Source organism: Colias philodice, chromosome 19 (genome assembly GCF_061535455.1).
Source record: "Colias philodice isolate Cphi_HAF_F1 chromosome 19, ilColPhil1 Martin Lab GWU primary, whole genome shotgun sequence".
NCBI classification, from domain to species: Eukaryota; Metazoa; Arthropoda; class Insecta; order Lepidoptera; family Pieridae; genus Colias; species Colias philodice.
This window is the reverse complement of record NC_143104.1, coordinates 10,301,161-10,321,225: the sequence shown is the minus strand read 5'-3', so window position 1 is coordinate 10,321,225 and position 20,065 is coordinate 10,301,161. Positions and strand designations below refer to the sequence as shown.

At 32.8% G+C, this 20,065-nt stretch overlaps 2 protein-coding genes across 4 annotated transcripts in view; both read left to right on the top strand.

Annotated features, from left to right (window-relative positions):
• LOC149480168 (uncharacterized) overlaps positions 1-19,563 on the top strand; it is a 180,127-nt gene extending 160,564 nt beyond the window's left edge. For all 3 annotated transcript variants that reach the window (XM_089707300.1, XM_089707301.1, XM_089707299.1), the window contains 2 exons: positions 17,264-17,358; positions 17,619-19,563. In XM_089707300.1, coding sequence (XP_089563426.1) covers positions 17,264-17,358; positions 17,619-18,156 — 633 coding nt within the window. In that variant the 3' untranslated portion in view covers positions 18,157-19,563. The remainder of the gene's footprint in view (positions 1-17,263; positions 17,359-17,618) is intronic.
• Positions 1-20,065, top strand: part of LOC149480164 (uncharacterized) — a 381,320-nt gene that overhangs the window by 290,959 nt on the left and 70,296 nt on the right. The window lies entirely within an intron of this gene.

Genomic DNA, 20,065 nt, shown 5'->3' with positions numbered 1-20,065 from the left:
CCGAAAATACGAAAAATCGCATAACATACATGGGGGTGATTCGGATAGCCCTCTAGGTCCTCTACCTCTCAGCTTCCGTTCATCACTACTTTTTGGTACACCCTGTATATAAGACAGTATAAGTAGAGTAAATATTTAAATTTTAGTTTAAATCTATAAATCGCAATAAACTAAAAACATGACAACAATTCTGAACAATGATCAATTAAAGAACAATACAACACAAAACAATGGTATCAATTTATCATTACTTGTGGAGCACAGCTGACGCGAATAAAATTTATATCAATTAAAAAAAACAAATCTCCTATTTGTAATTAAATAAATTTGTAAATAATAAGTGAAAATCAAAGTAAGACTCCACCAGGCATCAAATCCAGAGGATTTGACAAACAAGCCACTATACCAAGCAATTGATTTGTAAAAAGGGCGTGTGTGCCGAGCACACGTGTTAGAAATGAAACTTCTTTGGCAACATTCAAAGATACCAAAACCGGCGCCTTATTTCATGAAGTGACGGTATTGCCATGACGCGACCTTGAAGTTTTACTCTCAACGCGCCTAAAGAATTTTCACTTCAATTATTTAGTATATTAGGTAGTTATACAAAACTCTTATTACCGTCGTTTATTTTTATTGGTGCCTGTAATGTGTAATAACGGAAAATTATGCATATTTTATATTCATAGAAATATTGTAAATATAAATATTTTAGTATAGATTGTCTAATCTAAAAATGAACGCCCCTCCACTAAACTTAATTGTTTCAATGTGTGAGGACAAATAATTATTGAACCACTTTATATGTGTGCGCGCGTCGATTCTACTGCAAACTTTGACTTTCGCGCACTGATTTGTCAACTAATCGGGCGATCAGTTCAGGTGCCTAGCATTGTATGGCGGGGAGAGCGCGCTATGTACGGAATGACACGTCCGTTCTGTCGTGCATCGCGTCATTTATGCACTAGTTGGCCAACTGGTCCTGTCATTCGGGCATGGACGGGACTGGAGGACTGAACGACCAATGAGGCAGACCAATTTGTGTGTATTGCGTCTATACACGTACTTTGAATGTGAGCGTAAACACAGTGGAGGGGCGTTCATTTTTAGATTAGACAATCTCTACCCATATTTGTAATAAATGCAAAGGACTATTTATGTTTGAAATAAAATATATGTATTTGACTTAAACAGTTTGCCATTAAAACTTAATTACACAGAATAGACGTAAGTTATGATTTGTTGCTTAAATAATGAAAACAGTACCTATGCATATGTAACTTACTTATTTTGTTTTTTGAAGTGAAACTTCTTTATCGGGGTTGGAAAATAATTTAGTGTAACATTTTTTCGTTACGCGTGACATTTTTCCGTTACGCGCCATCTTTTTCTTATACCTACTACGCGTGATTCGACGTATTTCTGTAAAGTTGCATATATTAAATTATTTTTTGAAAAATAAGGTCATAAAGAAGTCTCACTTCTTACGTGTGTACACTAGTACACGCACACATTTTTTTTGTAAATATGCTTTTTTAATTTAAATTTAAAAGAAAAGAAAGCAAAAATTTTGGCGCCAATCTCACATGTCAACGCGAATAATATATTACAATACGGGAACCATACATTTACACTTTAAGCTTCGAGACGACAGAGAGACTAAACCAAAAAAGTAAAGTTTTGATTGGATTAGCCCCTTGGTACAGTGGTTAATGTGTAAGTCAAGACTGCCTGGATTCGATCAACTACAAAAATAAATTATAATCATTTTAAATAAGTGTTTTAAAGTTATGCACTATACACGTACGTACATATTGAACTTATTTCTATGGGTAACCTATTTATGATTAGTTTCATTAATTTTAATTTTCTGAATAAACAAAGTACATATCCGTGTTATTTATTATGTAAAAATTTATCCGCACCCTACTTTTTATGCTCTTGTTTTCATATGTACCAATTGCTATATAACTAATAACTTTTCATCCTTATTGCCATAATAAATTCTAAAATTATTAATCTCCCTATTTGGCGAAACTGGCTTAATATCTGGCAATAAATCATAACATTTATAACGAGCACTTTTACTAACGATACTAAAAACAACTTCATATTCCCCTCAGCATAAAATAATATTAACCACGTGATTTATCTCCAGAAAGCTTAGTATCTATACAAACATGTATTTTAAACTTGAAAAAACTAAATTCATTTTTAATATAACGCAGCCAATTTTAATAGCACTTTTATTATCACTCAACCTGACCTGTGTGTGATCAATTTTCCATTCGTCAGGCTTTTATCGAAGCTTTTATTTTAACGATGTGTTCTTTAAATATTTATTATAAAATGATCATGGTATAATAAATTTTAGTGCGTTTTAATATGGATAGAGGGAATAAAAGTAAATTTATTGTAAATTGAGAGAGTCGTAAAGTGTGTCAAATGTTTCTATTATGGTTTTTATCTTAAGTTACATTTGAGAATTATCTATACATAAAATTGGACTCAATCGATCTGTGGACGGTCTACCTCTTACTGGTGGCATTAAAATACATATTATCAAGCTATATTTTATAGAAAGGTATTCATAAACGACTATCGCAAACTTTTTTTGTTCGCTTAAAAATGATAGTCGTAGGTTTGAACACCAAGAAAATAAAGAAGAAAAGTTCCGCTCTGGAATGTGGGGCACACATATTTACAAAGAAATGAAAAATATTGTGATACACAAACAAATCTGCAATGTCGTAGAGCTTATTAATCCTATTTATTACTATTCCTCTATATAGATGCGAGATAATTTTGATTTGCCTTTAATATCGGTACATTTCTTTCCTTACATATATCTTTCAATCAACATTGGTCATCTCTTTGATATTGTAGCAGACAACAAGTCACCTCATTTACATAATTCACACACACATTAAATAAATTAACATTCAAAAAATGTAAATACTTTTAAATTAAAAGTTAATCGTTCAGTTTAACTCCTATAATAATTGCTGCGAAAGAGGAACCAGTTAAATTAACTGTAACGTCATCTATTTATATGATAATTTAATTATTGGTAAGAGAATGTAGGAACATAAAAATAATGCATTTGATTAAGTAATTTTATTAAAACTCCCGCTTTGCAGTAAATCTGTTACTAAAATAACCGGTAGATCATTTACTATGTTTAACTGAGGAGTTTCGAAATTCAATTTTTGTTTTTAAATCCATAATAGCAGCCCGGATTCCGGAAATAGGATCGTTAAGGAAAGCTAAAGGATCCAAAGTAATGCAATGCGTTGTCTTACTTTCGAACCTTAAGGTTTCCTTTATCCTTCATTTCATCATCCTTCAATTAGGTGAAATAATTGTATAATATCAATCAATCATATGTAAAGGAGCCGAACACGCTTCTGCCGAATTGGGCCGAGCTGCCAATCCTTTCTTCCTCTTCAGAGAAAACTGTTTCTTAAAAACTGGAACATATTTGCCGAGTCTTATTCAATGTTCTTGGGTGATGGTGATCAATTTCTATCAAGCAATCCACCAGCTCAGTTGCCTACTAGAGCGGCATGACCGAGAAGCATAATTATAAAAATGTGTGCGTGACACGTAAGAAGTGAAACTTCTTTATGAACTTATTTTTCAAAAAAATAAGCAACTTTACAGAAATACGTCGAATCACGCGTGGTAGGGATAAGAAAGAGATGGCGCGTAACGGAAAAATGTCACGCGTAACGAAAAAATGTTACACTAAATTTTTTTCCAACCCCGATAAAGAAGTTTCACTTCAACACTTTTAGGCTATGACACATTTGACAAATACTTTACTCATACACCAAACATACAGTAAGCAATGCTATGTTTAATTCTGGTATGTTAATAACAAACAGGTGTGAAGCTACCTTAATAAATAAACATACTGTTCCGTTTTATAAGATAAAGGCAGATTTACACAATCTACTACTAAACTCATCGTAAATTGGAACCCAAGTATGTATTTAGAAGTTAAAATGAGTACAGTAGCGCTTTGACGAAAGTTGTTATAAAATTCTCAAAGATTTTGGTTCAAACATCCATACGCCATACCTAAGAATTATTTTGGATTTCGATGAAAATAAAAATATGATTCAATGGTGACTTTGTCGTAATCACGTATTTTCTTGCTTGCTAGAGTGGCGCAGGGACCCAAAGTGAGTCTTGGCCTCCGACAATAAGAGCCTCCATTTGACTTTATCCTGCGCCATCTTTTATCGCTCTCACTTATTTTCTAGGTTACAAATTGTATGATCTATCCTATTACTATTGTAACTATATTGTTTTACTATTATTAAGCTTAAATTTAGCAGTTCCTAACTCCTAAACTATAACATAGTGATAAATGTAACCTTAACCTAACTATGACTGAAGATATCATCATCATCAATACATATAATAAAATTCTAGAAAAGTGGTGTCTGTACAATGAAAATATGTAAAAAAAAATTAGCAGGGGTTATTACTAAATCGATCCCAAACCCAAAACTGTCGTTAAAAAATTTTTTGTCTGTTTGTCTGTTTGTCGGTTTGTCTGTTTGTCTGTATGTTTGAACACGCTAATCTCAGAAACGGCTTATCCGATTTAAATGCGGTTTTCACTAATATATTGTGGTAAGCTTCATTTAACATTTAGTGTTTATTTCATGTCAATCGGTTCATAAATAAAAAAGTTATGACCATTTAAGTAATCACAGCGAACATTTGCTAAGGCATTCTATACATGAATTACTTTATTACGTAAATTATACGCTAAAGTTATTCCTTGACATGTCCAGATCATCATATCGAAAGTTCCCAAGCGTGGGGGGGGTGGTTATGCTGAGGGGGTAGTAGGGGGGGTCAAAGGAACTTTATTTAGATTTTTGCTCATAAGTCTAAAACCTGCACGAATAGCATTATGGTTACTTCTAGGTAAATTTTCTATATAAAAGGTCTTTGAAATTATGTCGTAGGTATTATATTTTTAACCCCCGACGCAAAAAGAGGGGTGTTATGTCCGCTATGTGTGTATTGCGTGTCTGTCTGTGCCACCGTAGCTCGCTAACGGGTAATACGAATTAGATGCGTTTTTTTGTTACATTAGTTGTTTATTATATTATTTAGGGGTAAGTGGGAATGAAAAAAACGAATGTTAGCTGTTAATGTAGGTTGTAGGTTATACCCAAGTGATATATCAAATGAAAATAGACGACATGTCAGAAACAATTAGTCAAATTTTATCAAAATCGGTTCATCCATTTATTTGATATAGGGGTAAAAGTGGGAATAAATAAATGAATTTTATCAAATATACTCAAGTGACGTATCTAATAAAAGACATGACGTGTAAAGTACAATAAGACATATTTTATCAAAATTGGTTCATCCATTTATTGGATAAAAGTGGCAATAAAAGTTGTCAAATATACCTAAGTGGCATATCAAATGAAAGGGCATGACCTGACGTGAGAAGTATAATGAGGCATAGGTATTTAATTAAAATCGGTTCATCCATTTATTATATAGTAGAGGGGTAAAAGTGGGAATGAAAAAAACGAATGTTGTCTGTTATACCCAAGTGATATATCAAATGAAAAAAGACGACCTGTCAGTAACAACAAGTCAAATTATATCAAAATCGGTTCATCAATTTATTTGATATAGGGGTTAAAGTGGGAATAAATAAATAAATTTTATCAAATATACTCAAGTGACGTATCTAATGAAAGACATGACGTGTAAAGTACAATAAGACATAATATTTTATCAAAATTGGTTCATCCATTTATTGTATATAATATGTAGGTATAAAAGTGGGAATAAAAGTTGTCGAATATACCCAAGTGGCATATCAAATGAAAGGGCATGACCTGACGTGAGAAGTATAATGAGGCATATTAAATCAAAATCGGTTCATCCAATAATTATATGTAGGGCAAAAGTGGGAATGAGAAAAACGAATGCTGTCTGTTATACCCAAGTGATATATCAAATGAAAAAAGACGACCTGTCAGAAACAATTAAGTAGTCCAATGTTATCAAAATCGGTTCATCCATTTATTTGATATAGGGGTAAAAGTGGGAATAAATAAATAAATTTTATCAAATATACTCAAGTGACTTATCTAATGAAAGACATGACGTGTAAAGTACAATAAGACATATTTTATCAAAATTGGTTCATCCATTTATTGGATATAGGTATAAAAGTGGGAATAAAAGTTGTCAAATAATATACCCAAGTGGCATATCAAATGAAAGGGCATGACCTGACGTGAGAAGTATGATGAGGCAAATTCAATCAAAATCGGTTCATCCATTTATTGATTTATAGCGGTAAAAGTGGGAATGAATAATTGAATGTGGTCAAATAATATAATCAAGCGGCATATCAAATGACGTGTGAATTACAATTAGTCATGTTTTATCAAAATTGGTTAATCTGTTTATTACATATAGGGCACCTTGGGGTGATAGTGGGGATACTGTATAATCCAAATGGAGTACCAAACGAAAGGATATGACATGTACATAATATATAGGTATGATTAGACATGGTTTAGAATTTAGATCAAAATCGGTTCTGCCATTTACTAGGGGTGAAAGGGAAAAGTTGAAAGTCTGTGAAAGTAGAAGGAATATGGGAGCGGGAGAATAACCACATCCTGGAAATTTTGAACTCTTCTGTACCTAAGTTTTATAGCTCAGTTTAGTAATAAATTTTACTAACAGTTCTTTTGTGTTATTATTTATTTTATTTCTTAACTTTATAATAATGTGTAAGTACTTATAATTTAGTTGTATGTATATGATAGTACGTGTTTCAAGACGTGTTTACTCAATAATTGTGTGTTAAGTAGTAACTACTATGCAGTCACTATTCCACGCGGACGAAGTCGCGGGCACAGCTAGTTTCACATATATTCAAGACCCTTAAGTCATTGTTATTACATTTATTAGAACAATATTATTACTAATTTAAACCAACAGGTGCTGCGTTTATATTTCATCAACATTCATTAATATCGCATAAACAATTAAGACAGAAAATTTATATTACCTTCTCTATAATTATATGAAATCAAAAACTCGATCTATAAAAGCAGTTCCCTTATTAGAGTAATTAAAATTCCATAGATGTAATTGATAAAATTTTTATTTATATATTATGTTTATTCAAAAAGATTGATCAGTGTTATCACTGAATAATTATCACAAACGAACACCTATTTTTTCTTATTCATAATTATTAATAACTTTCCGTGAGATATTACTACGAAATGTAAAAAATTCGCATAATAAATCCCCTGTTCCATTAAAAAAAAATATCATGTCTACTAAACTTCTATTAAATCTACCAAATTTCTCGTAATGCTCTACAAGAATCAGGAACACATAAACTTATGTATTTATAAATATAATATTATTTATTTTATCACCATATAATGGAGATGTGAACAGAGTACAAATATTCAAATAACCCCAACCATTTGTAATAGAGTATATTTATATTATTACCTTATAAACACATTCACAAAAGTAAGTTACGTTTTTTCCGGTTACCGCGGCTGTATAGTCCCATAGGAAACATAATATAAAACAAATTCCCACCTGCATATAAATGCAATGATAAATTTCCCATTCATTCACAACCAACCTTATGAAGACCAATTTAAATTCGTAAAGCAATCTACATTTTTATAACGTTTCACATCGACTGTCTAATAAATAGACGTTTTGTATGAAATCATTTTGCTTACAAATGTTACTCAATGAAATCCGAGCGTCTTTCTATGGCTTATAAAACTTTTGTTTATTGTTATTATAGAAGTTATTCCGTTGTTTACCCCAATTTGCATTATAATAAATATAACAATTTTAACACATAAATAAAATTTAGCTATGCATAGCTACTTTTAAAACGAATTTTCTAATACCCAAATCGATTTAGTCCGCTAAAAACCAGTCGTTTGAATATGCAATATAGTATTGATCTTTAACTTTAGGTACATAATCGGAAATCGATTTAGAGCCATTATATTTATAGTCCGGGATCCATCGCTCATTAATTTTGCAAGTGATTACTATCAAGCTAATTTTTCGTGAGTAGCTTTATTTTGATGAGATGCCCAATAATTTCATGTACGAAACTCTCGATTGTGGTAGCTTACAGAGGTAACAAGGATAAAAATTTTTGATTTGACGGTTCTCAAATATTTATTACGCAATTTGTAGGACAATATGTCTGTTGAATTATATAAGTATTAAATAAGTGAAAATAAAAAAATCAGCTGGTTAGTAATCATTTATGATGACCTCGTTATCGATACACATTGGAAAGGGGGACTCTTTGATCAAACCATAGATTTTGTAGGACAAATATTTTTTTCGAATAATTTAGATAATTATCTTGAGATTGAACAAAAAAAAACATTCAGTTAGTAATTAATATTTGAGAACCATCAAATCAAAATATTTTATCCTTGTTTCCTCTGTTAGCTACCACAATCGAGAGTTTCGTACATGAAATTATTGGGCATCTCATCAAAATAAAGCTACTCACGAAAAATTAGCTTGATAGTAATCACTTGCAAAATTAATGAGCGATGGATCCCGGACTATTAAAATAAACGACACTTCGGCGGTCTTTTGACAGTCTAGTGATAAACAAAATGAGGTACTATTAGCACATAATTTAGTTTTGATTCAGATATGGTCGAAACATAGTATAAAGAGAAAAGTAAGTTAACTTCGAACAAAGGTACCTACATCGCGCCGTATGTATGTAGGTAAGCTTGATGCACGCAGCGCCGCTCATACGGAAAAACCTGGAAAATTCATATTATGATCGCTTATTATATAGCTTTTATTATTTATATAGCATTATATTAGCATTTATTATCTATTTATTTATTTATTTATTTATGGTAATTGCGATCATAATATGAATTTGCCAGTCAGTTCAATTCGGGGCGTAAACTGTCTGGAAATAAGAGATCATAATATTGCCCCAGATACCCCCCAGATCTCATGGCCCGTTCTCATGAGGGCTATCGGTGTTTGTTTATACAATTACTTAAAATATCAACGTGACAAGTGACAACCCTGCGCCTCACGAGTTTAGGTACCGTACCTCTAGTCGGCCTACTTGTCTCTTTATACTGTGGTCGAAATATCGAGCGAAATGCTAAATAACATCTTCATTATGTTAATGCGATTTCTAAGTTTCCGTCTCATTAGTAAATATTTGCTAAATTGATCTACAAATTATTCAATTCATAAAGGATGTTATATGAATGATAGAGATAATAAATTGTCTCCAAATTAGTAAAAGCTATATTTAGATACGATCGCAATAATTGCGTTAGAAAATATTGCATCATTTCATTAATTAACCAACATTCTGTCACATTATTTTATTGAACAATGCTCAATGTACCATACAATTTTATTGTTTAACAAGTCAATAACTGCGTTAAAAACAACCGACTTCAAACTTGCACTTGCAACATTTACAAATACAGACAAAAATGCTCATAAAATAAAAACTACTGGGCCTATCCGAATAAAATTTTTATGGGACCAATTCGACACCGTCCCGCATCGAACAAAAAAAGAATCACGTAAATCGGTTCAGAAACCACGGAGTAATCGGTGTACATACATAAAAAAAAAAACATACCGGCCGAATTGATAACCTCCTCCTTTTTTTTGAAGTCGGTTAAAAATCATTGCTTAGAATTAATGTCCTTAATTTTTATTATTTAGTTCCGTCATAAACTCTAGATTCCTTCATTATTTTATTTACTACTAGCTTCCGCCCACGACTTTGTTCGTGCATCCCCGTTTTTCCCCGTTCCCGCAAGAATTTCGGGAAATCCTTTCTTAGCGGATGCCTACGTCCTAACATCTACCTGCATGCCAAATTTCAGCCCGATAGAAAGAAAGAAAGAAAGAAAATCATTTTTATTAGGTACACCACATAGAACATAAATATAACAAAATTTAAAAAAGAAATAACACGTAAAAAAATAAAGACTAATGAACGATACGTCCAGTGATTTGGGCTGTGCGTTGATAGATCACTATATCAGTCACCTTTGAGTTTTAGAAATATACGTATATAGATTTTGTATCTCCGCATTCATAAATATTATTTACAACATTGTAACGAATTGAATTACGCTTTTTATTATCTACTTTATAACCAATAGAAGAACCTACTTTATATCTTAATTAATCATAGTTTTACGGCCAATCTTTATTACCAAGCCTAAGTTTTGGGACAGATTAAATTATAAGCTAATTAATAATAAATTAGGTTTATACTAGTAAAGTTGATAAACATGTTCTTATCGGCAGATTTTGAAGAATTCTGCTGAATATATAGTCTTAGTTTTAATGTAATAACTACAGGGTGTCCCACTATCGGTATACTAAGCTCGAAGGGACTTGTAGTTTTTTTTTTTTAATACTTAAACAACAAAATTACGTCTAAATTTTTTTGCTAAATTTTTCCTTAAAATCCATGTTTTCATCTCTAACTTCGCGCAGCCGGCATATACCGCTTCGCTAATGTGAGCATTTTATCAATGAAAACATAATCTTAAAAGATAGCTCACGTGCGGGTGGCAAAGTTGGGCGGGTTGCTTGTTAGGGGTGTACACATAGAGTTTTAAGAATTCACCTATTTGAAAAAAAAATGTGTCTGGAATTTTATAAGTATTTTTTACGTACTCAGCGTATGCAAAACTATAACCTCCTTTGAGCTTAGTAGGTATACCAAACGGTGGGACACCCTGTATATTTAGCTCCATTAGTAAAAGCTCGTTATAATAATTATTTATGTGCTTTCTATGACACAAAATGAAGCCATTTTTTATTTCTAAATATTTGTTATTTTTAGACTTAATCTATGCGAGTGGGAAAAATAATAGCCAAGATGAATTTTTGCCTAACAATATTTCTTTACTACTCAAAAGCAAAAAAAAAAAGAAAACTATGACGTAAGATAAAGCTTTCTCTTAGATATAACATTTTAAAAGGACATTTTTTTAAATGTCGTAGCAATTTCATCTGAACATGTACACTAACTTTAATATGACATTGATTTTTTATAATATTAAACAGATTATGCACCTATTTGTTCCATTAGACTTTTAAGGTCACTTATCTATTCAAATGGGGTCGAATGGACAAATATATCATTAAGAAAAACAATATCAATTATAGAGAGGTCGTAGACATTTTAAAATGGTCGGCAAATGCTTTTTTGAAAGAAAGAAAGAAAGAAAGAAAAGAAAAAACATTTATTTCAAGGACATAATCAAACAAAGTCTTAAAAGCATGACAAACAAAACAGTAAAAAAAGTAAAATTATAAAGAGAAAAAAAATAAAAAATAAAACGAAATTTGCACGGTAGGATGTCCTCGAAAAAGGGTGACCAACTCAGCTAAATACTGTACGACAGAAATGCACGCACAGCGCTGGTTTTCAGTGGCCCCTAAATGTTGTCGCAATAATCAGAGTGACCTCTATTACAGTAAGAAAATATTAAAATAAATAATCAATAAATAAAAAATATACTAATAATAATACGTCTATGTGCAGAGATAAACAAAAATTAATAGAATAAATATGATATAAGTAGTAATAAATATATAAAAGAAAGTATAATTAACGTATATTCAATATTTTTTACATTTGATAGATATACATATATATTAAATAGAGATAATCATCATCAGTAGCCACTAAGGTTGGATCTGTTTCTCTAGTAATATAACTGTGTATTTTTTTTTAAAGTTCTCAACCGCGCGAAGGCTAGGAAGCGGCGGTGGTAAATTGTTCCAACACTTAGTGGCACTGTATTTGAAGCTTCCCCGAAAACTGGCAGAGTGATGTTTAGGAATCATCAGTTTAGTCGCTGCTTGTCTCGTTTTGTACACTGCCTGATGATCTCCCATCCAAACCAACTTTTGAAAGAGGTATAGAGGAGATTCAAACTTAATAATATCGAAAAGGAACGAGGCGAAATGGAGTCGTCGTCGATTTTCCATATTTAACACACAGGCTTTGTTTAAAAATGGCGTAATGTGCTCTCAACTGTGATTAATGGCTGATATGTTTTTATTAAATTATAAGTAGGTACATACTATTTTAACGCAGTGTCTTAGTGGTTGGACCTCGGATTTCAAATTGATAATTCAGGGGATCGAGACGTGAGAAAATAAATTGATTTGTCAATTAATCAATTTGCAATTCATGTCGATAATATCACCACTGCTCGAACGGTGAAGGAAAACATCGGAAACCGACATGTCGAAGAATCCAAAGTTCGACATGTGACATCTGCCAACCCGCACCTGGTCAGTGGTGGATGATGGCCTGTACCCTCATAGGAGGCCAGAGTCCCTGCACTATACGTTCTCACTGCAGGGACACGGGCTGATGATGATGACATACTATTTGTATATTATATTTCTACCCAAATGTTTCATAGTTCATGTATGCACGAGTTATTTCTTCTATCACAGTAAATTCCTGAACATGGTGTCATTTATTCTCACTTGTAGAAACTACATAAATTAGGTTAAATTGCACTTGTATTGTTTCCTTTAATTGTTCTTGATCAATGTTCTAGTAAACAAATAGACCATAGCATTCCTAAAATTATACTTGTGTGAAAGTGCGTGTGTGCACACGTGTCAGAAGTGAAACTTCTTTGGCAAGATTCAAAGATACCAAAATCGTCGCCTTACTCCAAAACGTGACGGTATTGCCATAACGCGACCTCAACGCGCCTAAAGAAGTTCCATTACAATAATTTCCTCTTATAAATTACAAATATTGCTCTACAAATGTTATAGATTTCTTAATTCAGAAGTACAGATAGCAAAGCCATAACAATGCATATTAATTTGTTCCTATAAACTATAACAATTGGACATAAACGTCCCTGAATAACTCAATCCTACGATACTATCTAGTTATTTACTAAACCATGATACAACAAAATCAAATAATTCACTTGGCTAAATATTTCCGACCAGTGTACAGAGGCATCGTAAATTTCGGTAAAGATATGTACTTTGATTTGCTATGTTGTTCTGTATTTGCCAGGGCCAATAGTAAATGTTTGTGTTACGAATTTTGGCTAGATGTTAAAATATTAGTAATACTCTAGGAATTAATTAACACTATAATATATTAGATTACATACACATATATGCCCAAACACATGTACAATCCATTGGTGTTCAGAATGTCATGTCCCTGGGTATACGTACCACGTTTCCAAGAAGATCACCCTGTTTCTGATGATCACAGCTTTATATTATGCCCCTAACAAATAACAACGAGCAAAAACCATTTAGGATAAACAAATAGGTTAAGTATAGAATTAAGATAGTCGGTTTAGAGATGAGGTTTAGAATCACTACATAGTATAAAACAAAGTCGCTTTCTCTGTCCCTATGTCCCTTTGTCCCTTTGTATGCTTAAATTTTTAAAACGCAACGGATTTTGATGCTGTTTTTTTTAATAGATAGAGTGATTCAAGAGGAAGGTTTTAGTATATAATTTATTAGGTTTTAGACAAAGCGGGCGAAGCCGCGGGAAGTAAGCTAGTAGAATTATAAAAAAACATGTCAAATAATTATGTACTTCTAAAGTCAGATCAGAATAGCGGATTTCACTTTTGAGCTTATAAGAATATATTATATGTAGTCGGAAAGCAAGAAACCGTCAATTTGTAAATAACATTTAACAAGTTTGGAAATGTGGGTACTATTTCAGAAATCGACATATCAGCTATTGCTACAAGTCAATATTTTACTGTTATTACATCGAAATTTCTATGCAACTGTTTATATTTTCATAAATCCTGATTCATGAGCGATTGGACACAATAGACCTAAAACACTTCCAACTATTTACTATTACAAGGTATTATTCCTATTTCGATTTACTTGCGCAAACTAGAAATTGGAATTGCGCAAGTGTAGCTAGAAATCTGTTGCGACACTGAAAAACTTTTTATTTGTGAAGTTTTTATTCTTTACAAGGATTAAGAGTGTAAATTTTTTTTTTAGCTTACGTGCCTCGTGCATCCTACATCAGTTAGGCTTATTAATATATTATTGTACATTTTGGTCTTTATTGAGTTTATCAACCATCATACATAAAATTATGTTAATACTTGTGTATCAATAAATTTTGTGTTTACAATAATTATTATTATTCATTTTAGGTTTACCATTTAGCATTATTATAATTTAGTACATATTAATAGCATCTTTACTTAGATAATGTGAAATCTTAAGCTTAACACTACAGTGCACGCGCGTTCTACTATAGTAGAACGCACTTACTTATTTTATCGCCATTCATTCATTCTTACACCTAATCCCCCCAGCTCCCAGATAAGCTAAGTCGACAAAATTGCCAAACGGATTAGTATGGTGCATATTTGCAACGTAAGCGCATGTTCCTGTTATGACGTGTCAAAGTTCGGCTTCTACTATAGTAGTACATGCGAGTATTGGTGTAATAAAACTGAAGGTAAGTAAAACTTTCTTTTTTGGGTTTTTTTAAATTATTATCAATGGACATTGAATGATTTAAATTTTAAAATTTAACTATGTACAGTTGCATTACTATTTCGTGTATAATGATGTATTTGATATTTAATATTTCTTTGCTTTAGCGAAAAAATGGACCCCGTATTGGAGGCGCGCGTGATGGCTGAACGAAGAATTAGAGGACGAGGAAGTGATCCAAAGTTACTCGGACGATGGAGAAGTATATGTACAACCAATGGAACAGGAAGATAGGAATCAGATGCAGAAAGCTGTAAGTGAAAATCATGCATCATCATCTGAAGATGACACGCCTCTTTCTGAACTTGTCCAAAACAATACACCTGATGACATTTATGTATCTCGAAATAGAACACGCTGGAGTAAAACATGTCCTTTAGCAACCCCGGCAAGATCTCAAAACATCCGATTCATAAATGCCTTGATAACCCACCAACTAAACAAAGGCCAAGAAAGAATTGTGAGACGTAATTTTCTATTCGATCTTTCGTAAGAGCTGGTGAAACCCCTCATAGCAAGAAGATTGACAGTCGAAAACCTTCCCCGCCAATTAACCTATCACGCGTCTGGCGCACAGCCGGCACCGATCCCGATAGTGTCAAGGGAGTTCACGAAATCTAGCTTTTTTATGACTACCGAGTTTGAAAATTTTATTTACCCTATTGTTCTATAATTATATGCCATGTATGATATATTTTTGGAAAGAAGAAGAAACTAGTTATAGCATAAAAATGTAATCATGACGATATATTTTTTCTATATAATTATAGAAATTGATTTAATTTTGTTTTAATTTTAATTGCTTACATACTAACACTTACATGATAATTCTGAGTTATCAAATGATCATATTCACGTTTTCATATCACTACACGATTGCCAAATACATTCACTTATATTTTCACACATTTAACACAACGTATTTCACTATAAATAATAACAAATCTCCATTATTCACAAACAAGAAAAAAAGTGCCATTTTGCGTCTTCCGCACTGAAAAGTTGAGACACTTTTTCACTGAGTATTCTTCAAATATCCCTAAAACCAATATCATAAACGTATTCTACGTACAATTTCCAGTAATATACGTCTCAATTATCACTCATCTAATTATTCCTCTCGGCATAATTCACAATCCAAATATTCGTTGAACAAGACAAATGTCACAAACTATGGCCGATGACGCAACTCAATCAATGATTCACTTTTTTTTTTTATTTTGTGGTTTTGGTCTCTATTGCCTGTCTCGGAGTCGTGTCGATTCGAATTATAAATGTTTAAGGCATAGAGAAATATTTTTTATACTGGAAACATTCACTTGTAAGTCTCTACTGATGACCTTCAATGTCACGGGCCGCGTTAGGCACAGAGTTTGTGCGCAGAACGCTACAGTACAATTTGCGTTACGACACAAATATTGTGCGTAGAACGTGTCACGGGTTAAAAAATAAAAGTAAATAGCTTTTGGGTCACGTAGATGAGGTACCAATACGTCATAATCCTCAAAAAATGGGAAATTTTGCCTGTGTTTCCGAGCTCGAAAAAATGGTGTAAGCGATGTACCAGATGGATTTGTCCCGATCACCAAGATGTGGTCTGTATTGAATGTCAGGATGATGGCCAATAAGTCGGTCATCGCTTATTAGAAGTTGTTTTTTTTGAGCTGATCTCAAACTTGCCAAAAATGTTGATTATTTTCTTGATCTCATAATTTGATCCTAATTTTAATTATATGCTATTAGCATTTTATTTTTTTTTTATAATTATTTGTTACAATAATTAAAAGTTTAATATTACTAAGTATTATCATTTTAGGACCACCCATTTTTTTAATATTTCAAATACAGTTTTCTACTATGGTAGAGCACGCGAGCAACCATGTAAAAAAAAAGGGCGCGTGCGCTGTAGTGTTAAATTACAGATTAGATGGAGTAATAACTCTCAAAGGTCGTATTAAGGTGATATTACGAATTCATAAATTACAAAATATTAGAATAATTATCAATTTACTAGACATACTTATACATAAATCAAATTTAAATAGATAGTAATATTTTGATATATAATGTTTGGATCGGAAGGTAATTATCAACGAATTGCGCGTTAAGAGCCACCAATGAAGAGATAATTATTTAATAAATATTTTAGATTAGATAGTTGTGTTTTTGCATTCTGGATATTTTCGGTATTGTGAAAATCAATACTAGGCCATGTTGGTTAATCTTTTAATTCTTTTCTGTATGTAAAACTAAATTGTGCTCTTAACTGTTATTATAACCTTATTAAATTGATACAGCCTGAATTTATTCTGACGCATTTTTACTTTTGAGATAATATGACATGTAATGTCTACTTATTATTTATAAGTAGACATGTCGTAATTATCTCCCTTCCCATTGGGTATAATTATTTCGTCTAGTTTATAAAAAATAGGACAGCTCGTGTTACTGCTTTAGCCTAGTTGATAGAAAATGTAGCTTATATTCATGTTTAATGATATAATCAGCAGAAATTGGTAGATTAAAATTATAAAATACCACGAAAGCTTATAAAAATATTTTATATCTTTATGATAATATCATCAAATAAGAAAATACTACATTCCCTCATACAAATTACTCACCTTTCTTAATTTTGTATAAATTGCAGGTGCTGTGTGGAGCAGTGGCGGGCGCAGGCGACGTGGTGGGCAACGCGAGCCGCGTGCGCCGCGCGCCGCAGCCGCACCACGCGCACCGTCTCATGTTAGTATCGTATATATATCTATTACTAGCTGTGCCCCGCGGTTTTACCGCATGTGTCATACCGCGGGTGTCAAACTGTCAAGCAAGTAAAGATAAATAGCATGGAGATATGATATTTTTCGTTATGTTCAACAGTTGTATTTAGGCCTACGTATTTCACTTTTTGGTTATATTATGTTTTCAATAGGTATTATTGATAAAGCATCATGTTAAGCGCAAATCAATCACTAGGTAAATTCAATTAAAAACTACATTTCCAGGACGGACGAAGAAATAGACGCCACAGCAGCGTGGAAGCGGTCGCACTGGCGCGAGATGCAGTCGATCCTGCGGCGGGAGGGCTCTCAGCGCGACGTCGTCGAGTGCTGCCCGTCCGTGCTCGAGATGGTCGCCAAGAAAGGCGGCAGAACCCCCACAGGCCTCTACGTCGAGCTGTACGAGGACGGTGAGAACAAGCAGCGGCTGTACGAGCTCTCCTGCGCTCCCGACGTCGTCGACAAGCCCTGCCGCTTCGTTGACGCCAGGCTCTACAACCAGTCGAGGTGTGTACAGAAGTACTCGTACTCCTACGCACTAGTCCGATACTCTTCCGCCACAGAAATGCCCCAGAGACACCGGCCAGAAGGACACTTCTCCGTCCCCGGGTCCGGCGGATGGTCCATGGACTACGTTACAGTTAGGGCCGGTTGCGAGTGCCAAATAACCCCGCCTAAACGCAAGAGCGCGCACAGAAAACGCCTCGAGAGGCACCGGCAGAGGAAGAAAAACAGACGCCTGGAAGAGGACGATGACACTTGATTTGTGAGTGCTATGTGCTTACCAGTGGACTTTGAACAAATTGCGGTATTCCCGACAGATTTAAGTGAGGTGGCGTGCCGGAGTGTTTGGTCCTTTGTCAAAACACGCATGTACGCATTGTTGTAAACAGTATGAAACTAAACCCTTGTCTAAAAAACACGCTAGTTAATAAATTAAAATAATAATAATATTGTTGCTATTGTTCAAATAATGTTATAATATGTTGGAATATTAAATAGTGAATAATAAGGCTCAGACGCTCCGGCACGTCAGCGAAATCATGTTACCGATTCTATCAAGTCAGATGTAAGCTTGGTTGTTTCTACAATCGGTACACGTATTATTCTATGTATTTATTAAGAATCGTCTATTTAATTACGCTTTTCGTTGTAGTCTCGTGAAATTTGTAATATAATTGTGGAATGAGTGCCTTATCTTTGTGCCTTAATATATCGAAATACGTAATTTGCTACTTTTACACTTTATTATTAATTGTATAAACATTTTTTGTAATCTGTATTGTTTACTTTTAATTGGGATATTGAGAAATGTCTTGGAAAAATGCTCGTAAAAATTATCAGGCGCAAAGTTTTATGAGGTTTTTACTATGAGATACTTTTTAAAACAAACAAGCAGTACTTTAAAAGTATAATCTAAAGAAAGAATGAAAATTACGAATATATTCATAGTGAAGCAACTTTTTTCCACTCTTTGTAATGCTCTCTTAAAATTTTAAGAATATTTATTAAAAGTTACATTTCGTATGAAACATCGTTGTACTTCCCGCGTAGTTTAAGTGCGTCCAGTCAAAGATCTGTATTATTTTCTATTTTGTAATACTTTTATTGTATTTAAATTAGATTAAGGATTGATACATTTATTTATATTGTGTAATACGAGGTATTCCGACATTCACGATGTTTAATTGTGTAAAAATGGCTTCCATATATGTATATAATATTATAATAAAGCAATAGTATTGTGGACTGAGATTATTTTTGTGCATTTAGAAGTAAACTCGAAATTATCAATAGTAAATAGTATTTGTAATAACGCCATCTATCAGCGAGTAGACGTAACTTTAGTTCTAACAATGTATATAGATGGCGCCTCTAACGGAAATACATTTTATTACTAGCAACATCACGTAACAGTGCCATGTAATTTTTACAAAATGTAAGTCAATTATTTTATAAAATGTTATAAATGTAAACTTTTAAAAATAGTATTATCTCTTGTTGAATTTAATGACTGTACTTACGAAATCCTACTCATATTATGAAGCATTTCATTTACTAAACGGTGAACTAAAAATATTTAACGTAAGTTATTTTAAAATAAAAATATGAGTTGGATACAATCTGTGACTTATTGACAAACTCATTTGAAATATAATTGTTAAATGAAACGGACATTAAATGAAATAAAATATGAAATTGTAGAATTGTTTTATTGAATACTGTCAAACATAATATTATAAAATGCCAAAATGCATTATAAATGTCGCAATTGATCCTATTATTAAGACGATACACAAAAAAAAATCCACTGCTTGGCGGGCGGAGTCTAATAGCTCGCTATCGCGAACGCCGGTGTGCGCGAAGTCATTCTTGCAAACTCGCCGCGCTGCCGCTGGCCGACTCGGGACAAACATGTATGGAGTCGTCATACAGTTATAATATTGTTATACATTTATTCAATTGTTGATTTATTGGTTTTATTTTCTTGCTTATAAACAAATAATCTTCTTTCCAACAACTACTTAGACATTATTAATAATTATTATTATTTCGTAATGTTTACTTTATTACAAAATAATACAGGTTATAAATAATCTTTAAAATAACAAAAAATATTGTTACTCTGAAAAAATGAAATGGTACTCAATAACGCGGACTACTGAATTGAT